Below are 26,267 nucleotides of genomic sequence, written 5' to 3' on the forward strand. Positions count from 1 at the left end.
CTTCCAGTGGCCCATATTTGGACTAACAGGAAGTGCAGCTAAAGCACACAACCTGTCTCTCTCTCTCTCTCTGTCTCTCTGGATTTTTCTCTTTGTGTTTCTTTCTTCTGTTTGTCTAAAGGTGAATCCTTGAATCTTGATGATTCTTTCGTCTGTGTGTGCGTATCTTTCTCAGTACTAGCAGCATGAGCAATGAAATCTGTGTGTGTGTGTGTGTGTGTGTGTGTGTGTGTGTGTGTGTGTGTGAGTCTGTTTGTACCTACTTAACAATTTTGGGGACAAATTTGTACCTGGTAGTGAGTTAAACCTGTGTGTGTGTGTGTGTGTGTGTGTGTGTTGTCACTCTTTCTGTTCCTGCTTTCTAATAGATCAGTTTGTTCAAATTAAATGAGTCCGCTGGTTAATTATGACTCTAATGAATTAATGAATCTCACATTCAGTTCTTTCACTTCATTTACTGAATCACATCAGGGACTTTCACACCGGAAACACCGTCTGTCTGAAGATTGATCTTTTCAGAGTTCCAATCAATATATCAGTCCTTCTGCTGCTGTCTCCCTCTCCCTATCTATCTATCTATCTATCTATCTATCCACTCAGTAATGACATGATTTCTTTCTGAATATGTTTATTAGAAACTCACCGTCACAATGTTGTACCTGACAACCTTTCCACATTGTTCTGTCTTTATGTTGGTCTTTTTTGACTCTGTGGGATCGTGTCAGCTTTTTTCTTCATCCGTTTATATTTGTACTCGTTAGCTTTTGATTCATTGTGTTATTTGGCTTATTAATTTGTTTGTACTGTACAGTCTCGGTAATTGTTGTTGTACACTCTCTGGTTTGTTGTTTGGTTTTGAATCTTGTTTTGAGGCCTTCAAAAATCTAGACTTGACTTTTCTCAAGGTATGGAAAGAAGGCAATGACAAGAAATGAGAGACGGGTCTCAATAACGCCCTGAAAACTGCTCGTCCCTAATACAAAATAAAATATATAAAAATGAAATAAAATAAAACAAAAGAAAAGTAAAAATAAATAATAAGTAAATAAATAAGCAAATAAAATAAGTACATAATTAATTAAATATGTAAATAGAAAGTAAATCAGTGGTGAATGCTGTGGTTGTTCAGTGTTTGTTCAGGTTAGTAGGCGTTCAGCAGCTGGAGCTGTCAGATCAAACTCTCACATCTGAACCGCTTCTCTCAACATGAGACACAGAGCAGAAGATCTGCAGATTCATCCCTGTTCGTCCTTTTCTCTTTCCTGTGTGTCATTTGTGCTGTTTGTGAGTCTGTTGAAGAGTCTTTGTGAGCCGTGACAGAGATCTTTCTTTAGAGTCGACATGACATAAACCCTCTTATGATCTTAAAAAAGACAGATGAGATCCGTTTGTGTTGGGGATTTGCTGGAATCAGCGTGAATATGAATGACGCACAGCTGGAGGACAGACAGACAGACACAAAGAGATGGACAGATGGGTTTCGTTTCAGTCTGTCCTGGAGTTGTGCTAATTTAATCACTGAGATGCTACTATTTTTGTGTTCATACTTTGAATTAGAGATTGTTTCCATTTTCATTTTAGTTAGTTTTAGTCATTTTGTTTAGTTCCTGTCTCTATGAATCCCCTCCTTCTGAAAAGCACAATGTGCTCTGATTGGTCGGCTGGAGCAGTGTGTTGTGATTGGTGTTTGGGAAATGTCCCGCCCCTTACCATAACCGCCAGTTTCAACACTCTAGTAACTAACTCAACCAGGCCCCGCCCCTTTATTCTGCACATTCATTATTTAAATGAGGAATATTGTGAAGAAAACTCAAGACTACAATGGAGGCGTTTCAGAAACACTGACACTGATACAGAGAAGAACTGGAACTGGAGCTTTTTCATGCTCAAACAGCAACTATTAATTTCCTTTTTAATTCTACATCTATACATTCACATGTGTTTTTTGTCCTGTTACCTGAAGTTGAAAGACATTCTCAAGTCAAGATGCACCTGTGACCTCTGTAAAGCCAGAGACCGAGATTCACAGGTCGGTGTTACGAGAGAACTCAGAACGTCCTGTTCAGCGTTTGAAGGGTCTGTGATCACGAGCTCTTGTTGTTGTGCGGGCCGGAGCGGGGCGGGACTGCCTCTAAACCTGTCCAGGAGTTTCCTTTTGTGAGTGGGCTCTCCTCTCCCACACACACACACACACACACACTCATACACTCACACACACTCATACACACACCCATACACACACACACACACACTGAGTCACCATCACAGATCTGATCCCACGCTCTCACAGATACACAAACCTAATTTCTGAGTTTCTCTTCTCAGTTCTTCTCCAAATGCTTGTCCTTCTTTGAAACACTTTTGAAAACCATCATGAAATTGATTCCTGGCTCTTTTGTGTGTGAACACCTCGTCCTGAAAAGATAAGCGCTGTCGTATTGTGTGTGTTTGGCAGTAATTTCCGGTCAGTCAGACTGGTTGACCCATTTCAGGACCCCCTAGAATCTGCCCTGAATCTGCAGCTTCAGTCGGAGCAACAAACAAACACTTCGTCTCCATCAGCTGTTGTGTGCTCTGGTAATTGGGTGAATCTATTGTAGAGGTCTGCTTCTTTTTTCACACGAATATCAAAAAATATATACATATTCTGCATAGAGAAAATGAAGGCCCAAATTCTCATGACAGTAATACATACATGAAGATCATCTTGACTTTTTATTAATAAAACATGAATTAAATTCAGTAAAACAAATACTATAATACAAATCAGAATCAGAAAGAGCTTTATTGCCAGGTTTGTTTACACATACGAGGAATTTGTTTTAGAAGCTCCACAGTGCAACAGACTGACAGCGACAAGACAAGACACAGATAATAAAAGAATAATATACAAATATACAAGATAGACAAAGTGCAAAAAAAGCAAAAAACAATTTATAATATAGACAATTTGTATGTACAGTTATGATGTGTGCAAATTTGAAATATAAACATGTGTTTTAATAGTGTTGTGTGTTCCGTGTTTGTCAAGTGTTCATGAGATGGATACTCACCAAATTATACTTAAACTTTTACACATTTAATTTAAATATTGTACTATTATTTCACATTACAGTAATGAGAACTTAGGGGTGGATCTTGGAATTTCATTAAAAAAATAAAAACAAGCTTTTTGTTTATATTAAAATATAACTTTTTTTTCTATTGATTTTGGGTAAAATATGTGCTGGACATAAAATGTGTGATTTACTGGTGTTAATAACTCTAATAAGTCTGTATTTTGTCAGGAAGCGCAGCTGCTTGTGAATGTCCATCAGTAGAGAGAGATGATGATGATGATGATGATGATGATCAAACTCTTGTGTTTCACTGTGCAGAGCGAGAGGAACTTCAGCGCGCCCTCTAGAGGCCGCAGTGCGATATGACGCCTCGCGCTCACAAACAGCTCCTATATGTGTGTGTGTGTGTGTGTGTGTGTGTGTGTGTGTGTGTGTGTGTGTGTGTGTGTGTGAGTGTGTGTGTGTGTGTACCGGTGACACTCACAGATATGTCCTGATCTGGAACATCAGGGTCTCTTATCAATGAAAGCAACACATTTCCAACACATTATGGAAAAAAAACATGCTTTTGTAAATCGTAATTATGACATAAAATGTCGAAATTATTACATAAGTCATAATTATGAGATGAAAAGTCGAAATAATGACATGCTAAATTGAAACTATGGTTTAAAAGTAATTTTGACATTAAAAAGTCTAGATTATGACAAGTTTGTATCTCATAATTTCAACTTTTATTTCATAATTTCTCATAAATGACAAAAATGATAAATTAGTATATTTTGACATTATAATCTCATAACTTTGACTCTTTTTTGTTGTTGCCATAATTAAGCATGATTTTTTGTTCTTATGTGGGCCTGTATGGAGCGCTCAGAGGTTTGACAGGCAGATATTAGCCGTGTTTCCCTGAGCAGGTTTAATGCCTCCATGTTCTCTGTTGTGAGGGAGAGTTAGTGAATCATACATGATGACTGAATAAGTGTTTCCCTACCTTAGCTTCCGCCGGTGAGTAACGCTCTCACTGTCCGCTTTACTCTCAGAGTTCGGCTGAAGTTCTGCAGTGACTGTGAGGGAATTCAGCGCTCAGATTCAGGGGGCATTTGTAAATATTGGGCTGGACGGTTTGAGCTGTTTTCAGCATGACTTGCTGTGGTAATGTTGTCATGTTGGCGGGTCTGGGAAGAATCCGCCGACTCTCCCGCCCCCGCGAGGCTCTCCTGGCGAGAAGCGCGCGCACACCCACAGTCCGCGTGCATGCGTGTGTGTTCGAGGGCTTCGCATGACGAAGAGAAAAACAAATAGACAAAAACTTCACTGGTTCACAAGTCACAAAACACGTGGAAAAAACACACTGTCAAAGTTAAATGAGTAAAAAATCCCCCCCCCCCCCCCCCCCCATTCCACGCGCCACACACACACACATGCAAAAGCAGATAACCGTGATATCATCCAAAAATAATAATCTATTAATTACTTAAGTTTCATTGTGGTACTATTGCATTCTGGCATAGTTTATCCCGTTCTGATTTTTTAGTTTTGTTCGGCTGTATAGTTTCATTATTATGTAGTTGTATTGAGGCATAATGTTGTTGATAATGTTAATCATGTTGATTGCTGGTCGTTTAATGTGTGTCCGTGTCGTATTGATTAGTGTAGGCAAACAGGTGTAATGATGTAACGCCCGTTGCCAGAGAGAGAAAGCGCCGTGAAGTCTCTCTTTCCGGTCCTGCGTTCATCTGTGCGCACTTTCCTTCGTCTTCAGTGTGTCCAGTGCGCGCGCACACACACGCGCACGCACACTCACTCACTCTCCCCCGCGCGCTGTCTCATTCACCGGTGCGCGCGATCCACGCAGGGTGGAGGGGCTTTATAAAGCAGCGCGAGGAGGCCACACGCCACTCCGACTGAAACACTTCAGACCACAAGCAGCAAGACTCCGAAGCCGAGAGTAAAAGTACCAACCGTGACAGGAGAAAAGCAGCCTGAGCGAGCCTCCGGAGCTCCGCGTTCGTTCTTTGCCCGTTACTTGCTCTCACTGGAATACAGCAGAAGCAGCAGAAGAGGTTGGTAGTAAACTCTCTGGAGTTTGATCAGAGTCGCTTTGTGCCGTTGCGCTTGTGGAAGTGAAGTGCACCGAAACTTGGACATCCACCCCGGGACGTCTGGACGCGTTTTGACCGGTTCCCGCATCCCAGCGTTCCCGCGGAAGACTTTGAGACTGTCGGATGGAGCGCGCTTATTTGACACGCTAGAGTAACTTACACAGGTAACAGAAGCTGCCGTACATGTCAGTGCGCTCGTGTCTGCTTAATGTGGTCGAGGATGTTCTGCAAACTTGGTTCGGTCAGTGGTGCTGAACTCTGCATGCCTGCATGGACGGACGGACGGTGCTGGTGCTGAAGCGGTGCCGCTGTCCGCGGTGCTGAAACGCTCGCGTCTATAAGATGATGTTATGTTACGCTATTTGTCTTGTATTGAGTCAGTATGTTTAGAGAAGATCGTTTGCACAAACACTTGAGCTTCATAAACCTTTATGATATTAACAGTAGATTATATACTAATGCTTGTTTCAGCAATATTCTCAAAATGTTTATTTTAGTTGCTTTCAGCATATACAGCTTCAGTTTAACTGCAACGCGGTTTATAATCAGTCAGTATTCGTGCGCTCTGCATGTTTCGTTGAAAAGTTGTTGCGCATTGATCATTTCTCTCCATGTTTCAGAGTTTGGCTGATAATGTCTGCAGCGCGTGCATGAACGAGCGGCTCAACTGTGCGCGCTCACAGAGTCATTTGTTATTGTTTGCACGTTTGCGAAGAATGAATTTATTTCTTGTTTGATTGCATCTCACTGCAAACAGTTTAATTGCTGACTGTGTTGCAATGCACAGCTTAACCCGTTCTGATTTCAGCATGTAGATGAGTGTTTTTGTCCTGCAGGTGTGTGTCCTAAATGAGTGATAATTGTCATTATTGTGTGTGAGTTTGCTCATGCACAGTGTGTTAGTGTGTGTGTGTGTGTTATTATTCTGACAGCACTAGACACACATTGATCTCACAGATGGCTCTGCGTGTGCTTGGCAGAGCTGTGCATGTCTCAGACTTTCCCAGGATTAAATACAAAGTCTCTGTGTTTGTTCAGATCAGATACAATCTGACATTCATTCCAGGATCGGAGCAGCCATCGAGGGTTAATAGACACATAAACTCTGTGCATCTTTCTCTCTGTCTGTCTCTCACACTTCCTCCTGCTCTCTCAAACATCAGCTGTTTCCATAACTACAGATGTAATGTGCAATTTCAGCCCCCTATTTGGGGCATAAAAAGAGGTTGAGTGGCAGAGCTGAAGTACTCTCATTTTCTGTAGTCAACAGTTTCCGGTCTCATTAGCGGAGATGTAACTGAACCCATCTTACTAAACAGAGTGACGCTTTATTTTATTTGATAAAACTGTTGAGCTTTAGTTTTTTCAGCCCCACATTATCAATTCACAACAGTCCAGCAAGATGAAGGTGATGATGAAGATGATGGGGTCATTGGCTCACCTCTCACAGCTGCACTCTCTCTCTTTCATCTCGCTGCTGAATGAGCGTCTTTGAGCGAAAGAGAGAGACGCGCCAGAAGTTCTGGAATAGATCGAGGGACTGTGCTTGGAAAGAGAGAGGTGCCGCTCATAAAGCACAAGGACTCTCCACACAGCAGATCTGTTTCTCCAGCACCTGTAGCTATGGCAACAAGACTCGAAGAGAAAGTTCTGCAAACGCTGCATTCTGTCAGGGAGGGGGTGAGCGTTCCTGCAGAAATATCCTGCTCTCTCCCTGTAAGAATCTTTGCAGCGCTGAACTTCCGTGGGTGCGAGCTGAGTCTTCATGGACGTCAGTTTGACGCAAGCGGCTCTGCCACGTGTGAAAGCGTGGGCAGGAGAGAACGAGAGAGCGATGCAGAGAGAGAGATTCCTGTGAAGGGCACTGTAATTATAGTCTGAGTGTAATGGCAGTGTGCGCATTAGCACCAGCGCTCTGACTGGGCTCTTCGAATGCACAGTAATGGTAATGGAGGGCACAGCTCTCAACTACAGATATTATTCAGATGGCAGACCTGCTCCAGTATGATAATTACAATGACTGTCCTGTTATGATTGACAAGTGCTAACTCTGAATCCCTTCTGTTTGCTGTTTTCCCACAGATATGTCCCTATCAATCTAGTGAAGAATCAAACCCTCCATCCGTATTCATCGTAGTGAACAGATCAAACCCCTACCAGATCAAAGAACCCCAGTCTAAACTCGTATCAAAGGGTCCACCCGTCCTCCTGAAGCGAGAACATGGAGTGGCGGTTTATCTCATTGGCGCTGTGCGCTTGTATGTGTGTGATGTTCGCCCCGGGCATCTCCACTCCCTCCGGGCCGGCCTCTGCCACCTGTGCCACCCTGGAGCAGAGCCGTTTCTTCGGCGTCTTCTCCTCCAAGACTGCCCTGCCGTCGTCGCCATGCTCCTGGACCCTGCAGAACCCCGATCCTCGCCGCTACACCGTCTACATGAAGATCACCAAGCCTACTGAGACCTGCACCCCACGACAGATCCGAACCTTCCAGTTCGACTCGTTCCTGGAGACCTCACGCACCTACCTGGGCATGGAGAGCTTCGACGAGGTGGTGCGACTGTGTGACGCTTCCTCCGCGGTGGCCTACCTGGAGTCCAGCAAACAGTTCCTGCAGGTGCGGAAGGTGACGCCACTTCTCGGTATGGAGCCCGTGGAGGAAGACGAGGGGAACGACGAAGGCAGCCAGTTCAACGCTGAGTTTCTGGTCGTGGGAAAGAGGAACCCGAGTATGCCTGCCTGCGAGATGCTGTGCCAATGGTTGGAAGATTGCCTGGCGACCAGTACCCACGGAAACCCCTGCGGCATCATGATGACCCCCTGCCAGTGCTGGGAACCGCCCAAGAGGAAGCCAGGTGGCTGTTACAGGGGCGGAGTCTACACGGAGAAGTGCACGCCCACCGTTAGAGACAGCAACCGTGATGCAGAGATCATGCGTAAGTGTGTTAGATGCAGTAGGACCTGTTTGTTTGGTAAAGTGCAAGCAAATTTGTATGTACTCCTGAAAAGAAAAAAGCTTGTCGATGTGGTTCTGCGGGAACAGCTGCTCTATAGCCGCGCTCCCCGAGCCTCCGCTGAAGCAATCAATGCCCTGTGCTTGAGGTTGTCATAGCAACCCGCTGGGCTCCAAAAGCACCACATCCACAGAGCACCTCGGGTATTAGAGGCAACTCACCCTTTCAGATGGTCGTATCATGTGGTGTCCTGGCATTTGGCCTTCAAAGCTCCTTTTTGTTTAGAAAAGGTTCAAAAGCATTTGTTTGTCTTAGAGACTTTTCACCCTGCTGTTACAGAGGCCGCCTCTTTGACATTAAACCCACATTTATGACAAAACAATGCCACATCGATCGTCAATAAGTTGACAGGCAGATTTGACGCCTCTATTATGCTCACGAAGCTTGCATGCAGAAACCAGAGTTGACCAGCAGATGTCAGCACTGACAGCAGCATTATCATGACTCATCTGCAGTGAATGTTCTCTCCTCCACCTCTTCAGCATTACTCATCCACCATGTGCTCTTAACAGAAGTGTATTTGTGTGATGTGTCTGCAGGAGGCTGGAGCGGGTGGGGCCGCTGGTCCGAGTGCAGTAACGAGTGTGGCGGCGGAGTCCAGGTGCGCAGCCGCGTGTGCCAGCCTGAGGATGGCGTCTGTGAGGGCGTCGTTGAGGAGGGACGGTCCTGCAACCCTCAGCCCTGCATCGGTCAGTTCCGGCAGAGAAGTCAAGGTCTGCGTTCCATCATCGGCCAGCGGCGTGATTCTGATGGCACCATCATGGCAAATCAGGCCCCTCAGAAAGGTGTGTGTCTAAATAGCAACACTAGAAAGCAGTCTGGAAAAGTGAAAGTGTTGTGCTAAATCAAACTCTTTTGTTATGCTCCTGTGTGTGCAGAAGAGACCCAGCAGGACACGTGGTCTTCATGGAGTGTGTGTTCTGTGAGCTGCGGTGAAGGCTGGCAAACTCGCACGCGGTCCTGCATGATGTCCGCTCACAGCATCCAGTGCACCGGCCCTTTGAGAGAGAATCGACCATGCAACAACACTGCCGTCTGCCCAGGTACTTCAGATCACACATACACTGTCAATATTCATTTGTCTGTGTCACGGGATGAGTGATTGACTAATGATGCTGTTTTGCAGTGAATGGATTGTGGGACGAATGGGCACCCTGGAGTTTGTGCTCGTCCACATGTGGTCGTGGATACCGTGATCGCGTCCGTACCTGCAAACAGCCTAAGCACGGTGGAGAACCCTGCCGCGGACCTACCAAACAGACCAAGTTCTGCAACATTGCTGTCTGCCCAGGTCAGTAAAACAGCCTGATTGCTATTCCAAATCTCAACACCAGATGGCACTGTACACCTTAATAATTCAAGCCCTTTCAAATGCAAGTTCAATAACAACTTTGTTCTTGCCAACTCCATAGTTGATGGTTCCTGGAACGAATGGTCTGGATGGACTCCTTGCTCTTCCTCCTGCTCTAATGGAACGATGCAGAGAACTCGTGAGTGTAACGGGCCCTCGTACGGAGGCTCAGAGTGCAGAGGAGAGTGGCAAGAAACCAGCAACTGCTTCCTCAAAGACTGCCCAGGTACAGTATTCCTCACCAATTTTTTTGTGCCTAAATGTCTCTGAACAAGTGTTTATGTGAAAGATACTGAAGAGTGTTATCGCCCTCTAGTGGACGGAAGATGGCTGTTGTGGAGCTCATGGGGCAGTTGCAGTAAGTCCTGTGGTGGAGGTCATCAGCTCAGACAGAGAGTGTGCGAAGGACCTTTCTTTGATGGAGAGCCCTGCAAAGGTGATAAAACAGAAATGCGAAACTGCAACGAGAAGCGGTGCCCAGGTAAAAGCTCAAACCAGATTTTACTTGCAGCGATGTATGCACCCATTTTGAGGCAGCTATTTTAAGTGCTTAAAAATGTGTTTGGCAGAACCTCATGAGATCTGCGGAGAGGAGAACTATGGCAGTGTGGTGTGGAAGAAAACGCCCGCGGGCGACATGGCTGCTGTGCCCTGCCCTTCTGATGCCACAGGTACTGATCTGAGATCTCAGTCGTCCAGCGCTCTAGTTTCCGTGTTGAATGCGGGTCACTGGCCTGATTTTAGTGAAAGAGATGGCATTAACCCTCCTTTCCCCGACTCCTGCAGGCCTGATCCTCCGCAGATGCACACTGGACGCCGTGGGTCTGGCCTTCTGGGAGAACCCAACTCACATCAAATGTGTTTCCAAAGAATTCCAGGACATCCAGACCATGGTAAGCACCATCAACCAAACACTAGTACTTAGTGTTAATACTGGCTTAAAAGTTTCAGGACTGATTTCCTGACCGTCCTTCTCTTCCCAGACGCGTGATCATGTGACTCAGTCTCAGAGCGGTCAGCTGGTGGATGGCGTGTCTGAGGTGCTGTCCAAACTCAGGATGGCATCGACTGACGGTACAAAGTACAGCGGCGACCTGCTGGCTGTGATGGAGGTCCTGAGGAACAGCACGGAGATCTTCAGAGGGTCAAAGATGAGCCTGAGTAATGCAGATGTGGAGGTACAACACTGTCTGGATGAGCAAAGCATTTAATGATGATGAGAAAAGTGTATGTCTGATCTAATAACCTTTAATTGTCTGACCCACAGAATTACGCTCACACCATTAGTAACTTACTGCAAGAGACACACCGAGAGAAATGGGAAGAAGCTCAGCTGGTGAGTGTGTGTGTGATTTTCTCTGAAACTGACGTATGTGTCCTCTCACATGCACATTGTGTCTTCATACCAAATAAAGAAGCAGAGAAATCGAGTGCGCCCACATGCCAATCTGTGACAGCAGACAAGGCAAACACCTCACGCTCCTACACACACACACACACACACGTCAGAGATGTACAACAGCTGTAACACACACACACACTAATGAATCAGTCACCAAACCATTCACACGCCCTGTTCTGGTCTGCTGCAGATGGGCGCAAACATCAAGGAATTCTTCAGTCTGGTCGAGAACTTCATTGACATGATCGGGCGTCAGATGAGAGACTTCCAGGACATCTATGAGGTCACCGACAATCTGGGTGAGTGTGAAACGGGTCACGAGACGGCAGCAGAAAGATATCTGTGTCTGTGTGTGTTTGACTGTTGTTTTCTGACCGTCTCTTCAGAGCTGAGCATCCAGAAACGTCCACGAACCATGACCGCTGACGTGACCTTCCCCTTGAAGGGCTGGCGCGGGATGATCGATTGGGTTCGCAATTCAGAAGAGAAAATCACAGTGTCCCGCAACGCCCTGAGTCTAGACGTGCCAGGTACACACACATATACACACACACACACACACACACACATATACACACACACTCTCACACACACACACTCCTGTGTAATGAGACTAATGCAGCTCTGAATGTGTGTGTAGATGCTGAGCAGAGCACAGGGTTTGTCACAGGGATCGTTCTCTACAGAAATCTGGGTCCCATCCTGTCCTTACAGAGGTAAACACACACACACACACACACACACACATCTACGTCTACATAGGAATTTCCCTATAAAACTAAAATGCATTTTTTTTGTTAATAATCAGTTCAGCACAAAGAGATGAGATACATGTACACATGATCAATAACAGTGATTCTGATCGATCATCTCTTTCTCCACAGCAACAGCACGCTGCTCAACTCAAAGGTTGTCACGGTAACGGTGAAGCCCAACCCTGGTTTCCTGTCGGCACCTGTCGAGATCGAGTTCCCTCACCTGCACAATGTGAGTCACCATTGCTCTGTTGATGAAAGATGAACGTGTGTGTGTCGGGTTAAAGAACATGGAGGAGGTGACATATGACACAGATCAAACACCGCCTGACCACCGCCTCTCTCTCTCTCTCTCTCTCTCTCTCTCTCTCTCTCTCTCTCTCTCTCTCTCTGCAGGGCACCGTTAATGAGACCTGCATCGCCTGGGACGAGAGCGAGAGGTGGGTGGAACCACTTGTGATTGTGTGTGTGTGTTGTCGCAGCTCTAAAGGTCACACACTCTCTTCTGCCCTCGGTACACTGTGTCATCTCCACACTTCCCTGACAACCGCTAATCATATTCAAATGAGCCTCCGCCCCCATTCCACACTCACTTATGACCTTATGAATATTCACAGAGTATTCAAAACCTTTCAATGGTTCTTTTCACCATCCACTGCCCACACACACACTGCCTGTCTCACACACACACACACACACTCACGCTCACACAATGTTCCTTAAAACAATTCTATTAATGTCAAGTTAAGTCATCTTTATTTCTACAGCGCTTTATACAGTACAGAGCGTTTCAGAGCAGCTTCACTGTAATAAACAGGAAAATATCAGAATCACTGATTCAAACTTCAGCAAATATGAGACAAATTCACATTCTGCTGTGAAGCAATAGAGTCATTATTCAGATCAAGTTTTGTTCTCATCAGATAGTGTCAGTGAGTCAAATCATTAATATTACTGGATGTTAATTGTCTTTTAATGTCATGTATTTAGCATGACTGGAACACAGTATTGATCGATCAGCACCGGAAACACAACTATCAGTTTTATAGTGTATTTTCAGTTATTTTGCTCCTGTGACACTGATGGGATTGTGATGGAGGCAGGAGTCAGTCGCTCTCACAGGACATGAGCTCAACCACCTGCCATCAGACCTGTGCCAAACACACACACACACACACACACACACACACACACCATTAAACAATCTGGTCGCACAGAAACTCAACTGTTTAAATATGTAAACTAAGGCATCTGTGTGTGTGTGTGTGTGTGTGTGTGTGTCTATCAAGACTATATTGCCATTATTGTCAAATACACACATTACCAGCAGAACTGAATAGTGACAGAAATTAATATGTAATATAATAACAGTATATAATAATAAAATAAAATTACACTGGATTTATGCAAGAATATTTTTGACATCTGTACTCAATGTTATGAGAGCGCAACATAACCAAGAACCATTTGGACATGATATTTTCTAAGAAATGCCTGTTGTAGAATGTAAATATGGTTATGAATATGGTAATCATACAGTGGTAGATATATATATATTAATGAACAATCTGACATACAGTGATCTGTAAGAGTGTGTGAGTCTGGATGTGTGTGTGTGGAGGGGGGGTTTATTTCAGTGTATCTAACGTGTGTTTGTGTGCGCGCAGCGCGTCTCTGCTCGGCTCCTGGTCCGCGCGCGGCTGCAGATCGGTGTCGCGCGACTCCAGCACCACATGCGTGTGTGACGGACTGTCCACGTTCGCCCTGATCGCGCGACCAAACCCTGATGCGGTAAGTGTCCGATCATCACCGGACCGTCTTGTCTCTGTGTGTGTGTGTGTGTGTGTGTGTTTGTGTGTGTCCGATCGCAGTGTGTGTGTGTGTGTGTGTGTGTGTGAGTGAAAATGAAGCGATGCTCCTGGTAACCGAACAGCATCGATTAAAACCTCGTTTATCATCGCTTGATCGGATGTGATTATCTTTCATGTGAGTTTTTATTTTTTGTCTAATGACGATGTGATTGACAGCTGATAGATGATGCGGTGTTGTGATCGATCAGGACATCAAATTCTCTTCAGGAATCTGATGATCAATGATGGATCTGATTGTGTTTCATTCGTGTTTTTGTTCGCTTTAATGCATTTATAGATGTGATCCAGGTCGTTGTTTTTGATCTTTTTTGGCGCAGAAGCAGTTGCCATGGCAACCGCATCCGCAGCCTCGCGCTGTAATTCGGTTATCAGCACGAGAGAAAAAAAACAGCCCTGCACTGCAACGCGACGCGTCCAGACAGAACGCTTCCTTTTACGCGCATTGATGGGAGCGTGCAGTTTTGACGCGTCGCGCAGTTCAAAGCTGGTTTTAAAAAAAACTGTTACGTGCCTTCATTGTGTGTGTGTGTGTGTGTGTGTGTGTGTCTTTTAAAATGAAATATAATGAAGTATTTTATTCTTCAAGGGCAAATGAAGGTGGAAAGCAGCTCATAATATAACACACACCTAATGTGTGTGTGTGTGTCCGTCCACAGGCATGTGAAGTGTGTAACACTTCAGAGGTGAAAATTGTCCACCTGCAGGACACACACACACACACACACACACACACCTAGCACTCGTTTAAATGTGCTAATGTGGAGCAGCAGTGAGGGAATGTGGAGCGTCTCTCTCACCTTCACGTCTCCTTCATATGAGCTGCCCTGTTTCTGCCAGTCATTCTGTCCTGAGGGATTGTGTGTGTGTGTGTGTGTGTGTGTTCACACTGACGTTACTGTGTTTCTTTACAGAACATGGATAGGTCTCTGTTACCGTCGGTTACGATGATCGTGGGATGTGGGGTGTCATCCCTCACCCTCCTCCTCCTCATCATCATCTATGTCTCCGTGTGGAAGTAAGAAACTTTCCATAATGCTTGATTTATTGATTGAATGATTTATTAATCGGTTGGATCAGGGGTTTTATATATCGTATGATGTTCCTTTAGCGAGGAACCCCTTTCTTAAATATATGTATATTTATACAGTAAAAAAATGCTAGACTTATATGTGCAATATTGCTTCACCTTTTATTAAGTTTTGCCTTTTTGCAGCCTTTTTCTCTGAAGCCCCCTTGAGGCCGCCAGTTGTCCCCGGAGCCCAGATCAAAAACCCCTCTGTTGGATGTTTGATTGACTGTATTTCATTGATTGTCTGTTTCTTCTCAGGTACATTCGTTCTGAGCGTTCAGTGATCCTGATCAACTTCTGTCTGTCAATCATCTGCTCCAACGCCCTCATTCTGATCAGTCAGACGCAAGCGCGCAACAAGGTGAGGCGACCCTGATCCTGATGTTGAGGACGTTGAGGACTCTGACCTGACTGTGGTCAGCTCCGATGGCAAACGTCTGACCTCTCGTTCCGTCTGTCTCTCTCAGGTCATGTGTACGTTGGTGGCGGCGTTCCTGCATTTCTTCTTCCTGTCTTCTTTCTGTTGGGTCCTGACGGAGGCGTGGCAGTCCTACATGGCCGTTACGGGCCGCCTGCGAAACCGCATCATCCGCAAACGCTTCCTGTGTCTGGGCTGGGGTGAGTGTGTGTTGTTGTTGTGGCTGATTTTGCTGCATGTCTCTGTTGTGATGGTGTCTAACTCTCTCTCTGGATTCTCTCTCAGGTCTGCCTGCTTTAGTCGTCGCCGTTTCTGTCGGCTTCACCAAAGCCAAAGGCTACGGCACCGTCAACTAGTGAGTATTTCCCATCCTGCTTCATTCTTGTCTCTCTCTCTTTCCGTCTTTGTGCGTTTAACGCTGGTGTCTCTTCTTCTCCGCAGCTGTTGGCTGTCTCTCGAGGGCGGTCTCTTGTACTCGTTTGTGGGTCCGGCAGCTGCTGTTGTTCTGGTGAGGAGCCGCTCACGGTCACTGCATGATTACTGCATCGACAGCACATGAGGTGTTGAGCGTTCACTGACGTCTCCCTGTGTGTTTTCAGGTCAACATGGTGATTGGTATTCTGGTTTTCAACAAGCTCGTGTCCAAGGACGGCATCACGGACGTCAAGCTGAAAGAGAGGGCTGGGTAAGAAATGCCGTAAACACCGGTCACATTCTAGAGTCTCGCATACACATCAGTCGGATGTTGTATTAAATGTGCTGTCCTGCAGGGCGTCGCTGTGGAGCTCCTGTGTGGTCCTCCCCCTTCTCGCTCTGACGTGGATGTCGGCCGTGTTGGCCATCACGGACCGCCGCTCCGCACTTTTCCAGATCCTCTTCGCTGTCTTCGACTCTCTGGAGGGATTCATCATTGTCATGGTGCACTGCATCTTGCGCAGAGAGGTCAGCATGCTCACGACCACAACACGTGTGTGTTTAACGTGTTTGAGTGGGCCAGAGCTCATAAATGTGTGTGTTCCAGGTTCAGGAGGCGGTGAAATGCCGTGTGGTGGACCGTAAAGACGACGGGAATGGTGATTCCGGCAGCTCCCTGCAGAACGGCCACACGCAGCTCATGGTGAGTCTACACGCAAGCATTCTCGTGCATTTCACATGCTAACAACGGCATTTATATAATGATTTTCTTATCTTTCTTTCTTGTGCGCAGTCTGACTTTGAGAAGGATGCCGACTCAAACAGACCAGGTGAGGCTCACACACAGCAAACAAACAACATAGAGCATGAAACTTGATGTGTTGTTAGAGTTAGGTAATAATAAGAAACTAGCTTTGGGCACTGAGGGGGACTGTATTTCCACGTGCCTCATGCTCAACTGTCTCCCTGCTTCCTTCAGGTGGAATGAAGAGCTCTTCTGAGGAGAAGATGCCCCCTCCACAGCTGCCCCTGCCCCTTGGCCCAAACTTCCACACCCTTCCCTCCAACCCCAGCGGAAAGAGCCACATTCCCCCCGTTCCCGAGTACTCCAGCCACACGCTCACCCTGCGGAGAGAGAAGGGTCGCGGAGTTGACCCGTCCTGCGGCAAACCTGTGTACGTGTGCGACAGTGAGCTCTTCAAGCAGCTGGATGTCGATTTGGCCCTCGCTCAGGCCGAAAGCGTCTGTCCGGACGGCAGCGGTTATGTGCTCCTGCCCAACACCACCTCCACCCTCCGCGCCAAACCCAAAGACGACTCCAGCGGCTCCAGCAAGTACAACATCAGCACCGAGCTCCCGCAGGCCCGTCTCATGCATCTGAGCGGAACCTTCGCCGAACCACAAGCCGCCTACGCTGTCAAAACACTCCCCGCCGACCGCGTCAGCGTATCATACTCGGAGCGCGACTCGCCCATTCAGAACATCCACAACATCTCCAGCGAGAGTCACGTGACCAGCAGTCTGGGTGACACATTCGACTCCATGAACTCCATGATGTCCAAGAGCGAAACCATCTCCACCCTGTCTATGAGCTCTTTGGAGGTCAGCGAAGGGGTAAGAGACGCCGATTATTCTTGCTAATGCCACCTCTGAATACCTCATCTAATGAATTACACGATGATTGCATCATGTGACACTAAAGTTTGCCTGTTTCACTCTCACAGAGGCAGAAATCTCGTTATGCAGAACTGGATTTTGAGGTAATTACTCACTTTCAGAGTTTTGTAGAATTAATTAAATGTACATCTGCAACTGTACCGTATTAAGCATTCCTTATTCTCTCATGTAGAAAATCATGCACACACGAAAACGCCATCAGAACATGTTCCAGGACCTCAACAGGAAGATGCATCATGCTGAGAAGGACAGGGAGTCGCCGGCCTCCGACAGCAAGGTGAGCCGCTAAACCAGACGGTCATATGTGGAACTTTCCATGATTAAACTCTGAATACTTCCTGCAAAAGAGAACATATGGGAACATCTTAGGTCGGTCTTTAGATTTATGCTCTCTTCTGTCCACAGTCCGTCAGATGGAGCGTTTCCTCAGCTGGAAGTGACAAGACAAACCATAGCGTAAGTGTCCCAGTCTTTTGGCTGCCTGTGGTGGACGTTTTCTCGCTCTCTGCTGACTACAGCGTCTCTAACTCTGTTCCCAATGTCTCTTTCCAGGATAAGCAGCAGGGAGCCATGGATCGTTCCTGGGAGAGCATGAGCCGGACGCAGGCATCTCCTCCTGCCTGGGTCAGAAAGGACTTGGAGCCGCTGCAGGCGTCTCCTCTGGATCTCCAGGGTGTGGAATGGGAAAAGGCCGGAGCAACCATCCCCCTTGTGGGCCAAGACATCATTGACCTGCAGACAGAGGTGTGACGGGAACAACATCTAACCCTGAACACCTCGGTCTGTTTTTGATTTGGGAAAGAGAGCGTAAATGAAGGGCTGAGCATGTAGAGGGCAGAGAGGTAGAGAGGAACCCGAGAGGGGAGCGCTGTACCCGTCTGTCATTTGAATACGTGTCTCTCCGGCTTCAGAAGTAGCTCTCAGCTCAAGATGACACTGACCTCAGTCATTAGAAGGCGTCTAAAGGTTTTCCGAACTCCGTGCGAGGAGAGATTCTGGTTGGTTCATCGAGAGCTTTCCCAACACTCTTCCATCTGGTCCAGGAGGTGGCGTGGACACCCGCCTGTGCCCTTTCATTTCTCCACAGCTCAGTTTTGGAATGGGCGAATCTTCCTGCAGGAGGGTCGACTGCTTTCTCGGCTGCTTGAGTTTGGCCCTTTGGGGCCCCTTCCAGAGCGATCTCTGCGGTCGTCTCCCATGAGCCTCTAGGGGTTGTGAGCTGTGCCAAATGGACACAGATGAACTGCTGTCGCTGTGGTGTTTGTTTTTATTGCTTTGTGTGGAGCATTTCTGGACGCTTCCATCAAACTTTGGGGAAATAATTGTACTGAAAACTTGAAAAGACTATAAGAGCTGAGCATTTACTTTTCATGATTCCTCTGTTATTAGTGTACTGTGTTATTATTATTATTATTATTATTATTAATAATGCTATTCCTTTGTTCTTATGATCATGTTATGGTCAAGTTTCTCCTCTTGTCTTCATATTTCCGTTCATCGAAGTTTATTTTTAAGTACTGTATGAAACTGTTCAGTCATTCCCGAAACAGCAGCAGGACGAAACATCCCAGCATGAGCAGCTGAAGTTCTCTCAGCATTCTGGGTAATGTAGGCGGAGCAGCAGTGACTGTGTAGCCTTGGACTCTTTGAGGACGAGCTGTTGTTTCCTCCTCCGCTCCATTGGATCAGACCACTGTGTTCCCTCCATTCCCACCAGCGGCTCTTTCTACGGCCTTGTGAACGAAGCCCCAGCGCACGTTACGGGCTCCTGCCCGCCTGTGAACTTCCGCAGTGCTGGCGGGAGAGACTCCCGGTGCAGTAGATATGCCAAACGATTGACTGGCATCAGTGCAATATGAGGACAGATGCTTGATGCCCAAGCAGGACTGACATTAGAATCTTGTCAGGTTTTGTTAATCATTTTCAGAGTTTTATATCGTCTTTATAGAGCACATAGAAACCTTTATGACAACACTGTTCACGGACTATATTAGATGATGGACAACACAAGACGCTGTGTCTTGCTGCTAAAAGAACTTTCAGGAAAGAAAAATATGATATCTACACAGAGTAATAGCCTAGAGATATATCTGACTGTGCTTCAGGAAATGCCCTAGAGTTTTTTACTTGATTCCTCCATATTGCTGAGACACTGAACCCTCGGTCGTCTGTACGGTCTCTCATTTTATAAACCTGTTTGTCTCTCTGTGTGTGCTGATATCCTTCCTCGCGTCTCCAATGTTCGCGTGAGGTTTCTGATGTTTGTCTGAATCTCCAGCAACAGAGTCTCTCTGTGTGTTTTACCTCCTCTTGTGATTGTACAGTTTTAAGAACAATAAGGTGAAAGTGTCTCGTTTCTAATAAAATAAAAGAACTTAAAATTACTGAGTGTTTGTTCTTCACTTTCTTGACTGAAAACATGCACCTGCACCTCTAGCAGCACCAAGCGGAAGTGCAAACAGGTTTCCTGAAGACTCCCTCGTGTCTGTCATTGGTCAGTCAAACAGATCTCAGTCCCGCCCCAAAGTCACGTGATTGGTTGAGTCAGAAGTTGACATGTCAGGCCGGTTAAGCAAACACTTAACAATTAATCTGTACATGAAACTGACACACCACCACAAACTATCTGAACGTCACAGACAGCAGCCATAATAATAGTAGTTTGGAAAAATTTTGCAGTAGTAAGATGTCTTGTTCTCTTGCTTAATGTCTAAATTAGGGTTATCAATGTTAATATAGTTCGTAATTATTTTTCCCAGTAGGACTATTTCCATTTTGGTCTAAACATGAGCAAAAGAGTATACAACAACTACAGGATAAAACTAATGACTATCTGTATTTTGGTAATTAGCATCAAGTTCTTTCAGGAAATTAAGCTGTCATATTCTTTTCCAGCTGAAACAAGATCTACTGTTTTTACAGGAATTTATAAACGAAAGAGAGCAAAAACGCACCTGAACTGCTGGAAATCACAACAAACTCATTACATCAATCACAGTTAATTGTGAAAACGAGACTGATGAAGGTTAAAGGAACAAACTACAAAATTCTGTCATTTGCTCACCCTCAAAACCACACAGTCTTCTGTGGAGCACAAAAGCAGACGTTTAGCAGAATGATTGTCTGAGGTTCCTTAGAAAAACATTATTGCATGTTTTCTCATGATAGAGAAGGAAGAAATAAAGTCATGCCATATGAGAGCGATGAGAGGATTTTCATTCAACCACTGCAAAAAATTTTTTTTTTTCCCAGTACAAACATCTAAACATTGTTAAATCAAGATACATTTACTGGAGAAGCAAAATGACTGAGAATGTTAATTCTAAAACGTATGAAAATGAAGTGAGTTTGTGCTTGAATCAAGAATAAATATCTGCCAATGGAGTCAGAAAGATCTACTTAATTCAAAGGGAAAACTAGTTCATTTTTATGACCCCATTGGCAGATATTTCTTGTTTTAACTATAAACTGTTAATTTTGATATATTTTTAAGAATGTTTGTACTGACAAGATACTGAGGAAGAACATAATTTTTTGCATTGTGAATTGGTGGTAGTGATGATGATGATGAGGGTGACCTTTCACCCCGCTTGCTTCCCCTCACCATTCATTTCCGTCCTATTGTTTGAGTCAAACCTCATGTGTGTCATGCAGTTAGTCAGTGGCATTCAGAATACGACCCATAATGCACTGTGTCAGAGAGGGCTGGATGTAAGTGCAGAAACACACTCGTTTGCTCTCAGTGCCGGGGGAGTAATTGTGTGCAGGGGTGTTATTTAATTTCTCATGACGGTATGAATGTGCCACTCAAACCTTTGTGTGGGTTTTTGTCTTGTTTCGCTCAAGCCAAGAGAAAGTAATTGCGCTGTTGAATATTGTGAGTCACATGATCTCGCTGCCGTGAATGTGAAAGTGGGCGCTCGGGGATTACAGCTGCGCTTCTGCGTCACAGCCAAATGCCAGCAGACTTCAGAGTGCAATTCTGCTCCGCGGGGAACAGCTCTCAACGGCCGACACTCAAGAGACCGTTTGGGATTCAGCTCAATCCATTCTTTAACATCCTTCAGCCGAGAGGCAGAGAAGCATCCCCTATAGAGGGCTGGAGCAGACTCATGTTCATTTGTTTAATTAGTCAATCCTCATTAGTACTAGAGCTGCTAGTGATGTCCTGAAACCTCCAGCACTACAAAGCTGAGCATGTGTGTGTGTCCTGATGTGACCACGGAGGTCGTCCCCGAGTTTTCTGTCTTCCATGATATGACCACAGAGGTCGTCGCTGAGATTTCTATCTGCCTCGACATGACCGCAGAGGTCCTTCCTGAACTGCCTGTCTGCACTGAAATGACCACAGAGGTCGACCTGGAACACCCTGCCGGTCCCGTTATGACCACGGAGGAGACCCTTGAGCTCCCTGCTTGTTCTGACACAGCCCCTGAGGCCAACCCTGACCTCTCTGTGCTCTGTTTCAGTTACACCAGATCTGCCCTGGGCATCTTCGGCTCGTCCTGCTCCACCGTGGCGGTACCCAGTTATGCCTTGGTGGTCTTTAGCCCCGCTTGCTCCGCCGTGCTGGTCTACATTGTTACGGTGGTCGTCTGCTCCGCCGTGGCGGTCATCAGTCCCATCTTATCTACAGTGATGGTCTTCTGCCCCACCCTGGCCACCTATCCAGCCTGTGCCACCTTCGTGTCCAGTTCTTCCACTCCATGGACCTGGCCCTCCACCTCGCCCCCTGGTCCGCCTCCCTCCTGGACTTCTCTGACCATGTTAGGAGTGTCTGGAAGCTATGTCATGATCACCAGCTGGAGTGCCCTGGTTGTCCACTAGAAGGCACTCCACCCCAGACTATTGCCCCTCAGTATTGGACTTCATTTCCCATCATCCTTTGCTCAGACTCATCAGCACTCATTGCCTTCAGCTGTTGCTCGTTAGCCATGTTCACTCTGTCTATATAAGCCTGATCAATTCAGTCATTCATTGCTAAGTCTTGCCGTATGTCACTGCAATTCGAAATGTTTGCTTGTTTTGTGTCTCTTGGGTTTTTAATTCCCTGCCTGTTATTCTGGAATACCCTTTTGCCTTTGTTTCTTCTCCTGTTTTTATTGTTTGGATTGATTGCCCGTGTGCATGATCTTTTGCCTGTTTCTGGATTACGTCTTTGGATTACCCTTCAATAAATACTGCATTTGGATCCTCAGTCTTCGTGTCTCAGTGCAGTACGTGACATTCATAACACTGTTACAAAAGCCTCCTCTTGGCAATCAGGAATCATTTTACTGCTCAATGTCTATTACAGTACACAACATAAATAGAAGTGTGCAAGATACAGTGAAATTCAACAATAAGCTTTAAGAAAAGTTTATTTTCATTAGACTACTATAAAGAGATCTTGCAGTAGATGGCAAGCACTAGAAAAGAAAGTTGAAATACCACAGAATTGAATATGAACTTGGTATGCAATACAATACAGTATACTGTCAATTACAGTACAGTAAAAAAATAAATTCAGCATCCTCAGTCAAATTGCATTACAGTACTGGTAATGACCATGTTTGTCATACTAGAGCAGTTTAGTCTTCTGACAAAAGACTTTCTCTCCCTCCTCTAGGAAGTCGTCTCTCAGTTCTGCAAAAATATGAAACGTAAGAAGTACTTATGGCTACAAATCAGTTTGACACTTATGAGTTTGAGGGTGTACAACATGTGCTACAATGTTTACTGTACATAGAATAGTGAAAGTTCTCTCATCTAAAGTACTGATAGAGTCTACTGTAATTTTACTGTATGGGTAAAAGCCCCGTAGATGAGCCTGTAGACCAACTTCCCTCATGGTCATTCCTGCACAAGAACATGGTCAACTATGGTGCTTTGTATTTTATCAGGAACAAATGTCTTTTACCCTGACTCCTTCATTTTTCTTTCCCCTTCCTCCTCCTCCTCCTCTTCCTCTTCCCCTTCCTCTTCCTCTTGGTCTTCCTCCACTAGGATTCATTTTCCAAAGCACATAAGCACCTGTTGCCCTATTTATATTATTCTGATTGGTGTGTCATTGATTTTGCTACTTAATGTCTATGAACAGAAAAGGTAGCTGTGAAAAGGTAGTCCAATGAAAACTGAAAAAGTCTAGAAAAAATATAATTTATTTTATAAATTGCATCATGCAAAAAAGTGCAAAGTGCATGTTGTTCATGTTCAATTATTTCCTTGGCTCTACGAACCTGAAAGAAAAGGAACTTCTTGTCAATTTAGAGCGCAACAATTTCCTCTGAGCTACTTAATGTCTACTCATGGATAAATGTGTGTTATTTGAGTTCCCAGTGTGACTCTTGAGTTTATTATTATATTATGTGTTTGTATTTTCTGAATGAGAACATGGTTAAACCTGTGCAAAATTAGGCATTTTTGTGTAAAGCTTTGCAGAAAAGATTGAGAAGATTGGAGCATGTGTGAAAACAGGTGAAATGTGTTTTTGTTACACGAGTTCACACTTACAACTAAGTCAGATAAGTAAATGGTATCCGTATTTGGCTTGCTGTCCGAGGAGAGGGCTCCGAGCTCGGTATTGGCCCGAACCCAGACCACTCCCCCCGTATTCTGGTTTTCTGGTTAGGAAGATAACCAAGCGAGTGTGAGGAGACGGGGTGGTGGAGGGATGCTGAAAACTGTCGGGAACCATAGGTGAGTCGACTGCGAATTTATGATGTCCTCCACTCATGCTGATTGGGTGATGTTGATGACTGATTGCTGTCTGCTGGTTGGAATGACGTGATGATTGGATAGATCATTTGAAAGTGCTCCTCCCGAACTTTGTTAATAAAACATCATTTTAAGAACTGAATAAATGGTTTGGGAAATTGGGCCAGATGAATCACTTGTAGTGATTCAAGAAAAACTGTAATAGGGAGCCAATGCAGTGCTGACAGAACGGGGCTAACGCCATGCTTCCTAATATCTCCCAAGGGTAGCATGTACAGAGTGAAAAGCAACGTCATGTTCTCCACCTGAAAACTCTCTTTCTGAAGTGTGTTTGTGAAAGTGTGTGAAACTGTCCTCCTCAGCCATTATCACCATGGCAACATAAAGCATCCAGCCTCTTCTCTGCAGCCTGATTACTATAGTAACGCACGCAGCATCCCTTAATCTGCACATGATGGGCCTCAGAAGCATTAATCGACTGCTGATCAGTTCTCCACAAACTCATCACACACACACATAGTCTGTGTGTGTGTGAGAGGTCAGGTTCATCACTGTCAGACCCCACAAGATCATTTCACTTCTCAGTGGTTGCTCTATTATAACTCTATACATTTTAACTTTATTCCCAGTCAGAAATAATGTTCCTTTCCAATACGGTTCGCTCGCATTGCATCAGTTAGCTCACGCTTATGAGGAAAACTCTGTTTTCTCCGTATCCTGAAGCCTGATTGGTTCACGTCTTTGCAACTGCACAGACAAATGGCATTTCAGCCCACCAAAATGGGCAGGGGGTTGCAACTGCTAAAAGAGCAAATATGATAGAAAATTTCAGAGCATATTTCCAGTGACGTTTTTACAAATGTCGCGCCTCGAATGCAGCTTGTGCAGGGCTAACCTGCCCAATGGGTGCATCTCCTGCCTGGGCCGTACCCATGCCGAGGCGGCTCTTTTGGACTCCAGCTGCCCGCTCTGCGAGAAGCTGAGCCTCGCTCTTCAGCGAACCACCTGCTCCCTCATTTCTTTCCCCTCTCGAGCCAAAGTGAAAGAAAAAGTGGCGCCGTCAGGCTGAGCAGCGAGGCGGAAGCGAGTCTACGTCGGCTCAGTGCTCTCCCCTCAACACGGTGCTCTCCCCTGTACTCTTCACCCGCAAGGATCAACACCTCTCATCTGGCGTGAGTGGCAGAGTCTCATTTGGCGGGTCTGATGACGAATTAGACTCTATGTCTGTCTGCTTCTGAGTGCAAGGAGTGGGAAAACTTCGGCAATGATTCCGCCTTTCTGCCGCCCAAAGAGACTGATCAAGTGCAGCCTCGTATGGATACAGAGCTTTTGCAAGTCCTCACAAAAGAGCCTAACCCTAACCCTAACCCCTGCCCCAGACGAGCCTGCCCGCAGCCGACTCAATGAATGGTTCCTGCAACCACCCTCAAAGCATGCCTGTCTCCCAGTCCCCTCTTCAGTTCAGGGCGCTGGAGACAATGTGTTTGTTGCCAGTTCTGGGTCCGCCCCACCAGTTTGCGCACCCAAACCCCTTCTTGCTGTTATACATTCTCACGAAAAGGGCATTTCTCCTCCTCTCAATACTGTAACAGGTGCCCTTCTCCCGCTTCAGCGCGATACGCAGTCTGTAGTACTTCAACTATTTGCCACTCGACTCCGGGGACGGAGCTGGATTTGGGGGATATAAAATGAGGTTACTCCAATTCGCTTGCAGACCGCCCCGCTTCAAGGGCATGATTCACACTTTGGTCTCAGACGACAGTTCTCACGTCCTCAGAGCCGAAGTCCATTCTCTGCTGGAAAAAGGTACCGTGGAGAAAGTTCCCATGGAATGCAGAGACACAGGCTTTTACAGCCGCTACTTCCTCGTCCCCAAGAAAAATGGCGGCCTCAGGCCCATCCTCGTTCTGAGATGTCTGAATCACACCCTCATGAGACAGCCTTTCAGAATGTTAAGTATGAAACAAATCCTCACGCAAATTCACCCAGGGGATTGGTTTATGTCAGTGGATCTGAAAGACACCTACTTTGATATCCAGAGAGCCCCAGAACACGGACCGTTCTTGAGATTCGGATTCAGTTTTTCGGACTGTCTCTAGCTTTGCATACTTTACGAAGTGTATAGATGCTGCTCTCTTAGACTCAGCTCAAATGCAGGCTTCTTCACCCCCTCAAGAGGTTTCAAAAGCCCACATGCGACCACTCCAGCTCTGGTTGAAGACCCGTGTCCCACCTCGTGCATGGCGCACGGGCCGACACTCTCTCAAGGTGACCCATGGCTGCGTGAGAGCCTTGGTCCCTTGGAACTCGCTTTTACCAGGTCAGGATAACGCTGAGCACTGTTTCCAGAAGGAAAGTGGACGTGACAGACGCCTCCAAGACGGGCTGGGGCACCCTGTGTGACAGCAGAGTAGCCTTCAACTCATGGGCAACCCCTAT

At 45.9% G+C, this 26,267-nt stretch overlaps 1 protein-coding gene across 1 annotated transcript; it reads left to right on the top strand.

Moving 5' to 3' along the window:
* Nucleotides 1–4,947: 4,947 nt before the first annotated feature.
* Nucleotides 4,948–19,516, top strand: LOC127501524 (adhesion G protein-coupled receptor B1-like). Its single transcript, XM_051873535.1, has 31 exons — nt 4,948–5,328; nt 7,247–8,097; nt 8,715–8,960; nt 9,054–9,218; nt 9,302–9,466; nt 9,588–9,752; nt 9,843–10,007; nt 10,096–10,197; nt 10,313–10,419; nt 10,510–10,704; nt 10,794–10,862; nt 11,119–11,227; nt 11,315–11,458; nt 11,569–11,644; nt 11,813–11,915; nt 12,080–12,123; nt 13,351–13,474; nt 14,466–14,569; nt 14,882–14,984; nt 15,091–15,241; nt 15,327–15,396; nt 15,483–15,549; nt 15,641–15,726; nt 15,812–15,983; nt 16,063–16,158; nt 16,249–16,285; nt 16,435–17,069; nt 17,180–17,215; nt 17,305–17,409; nt 17,538–17,588; nt 17,685–19,516. Exons 2-31 carry the CDS (start codon nt 7,386–7,388, stop codon nt 17,880–17,882), a joined length of 4,602 nt encoding a protein of 1,533 aa, XP_051729495.1. The 5' UTR covers nt 4,948–5,328; nt 7,247–7,385; the 3' UTR covers nt 17,883–19,516.
* Nucleotides 19,517–26,267: the final 6,751 nt, after the last annotated feature.

Source organism: Ctenopharyngodon idella, chromosome 19 (assembly GCF_019924925.1).
Source record: "Ctenopharyngodon idella isolate HZGC_01 chromosome 19, HZGC01, whole genome shotgun sequence".
Lineage (NCBI taxonomy): Eukaryota > Metazoa > Chordata > Actinopteri > Cypriniformes > Xenocyprididae > Ctenopharyngodon > Ctenopharyngodon idella.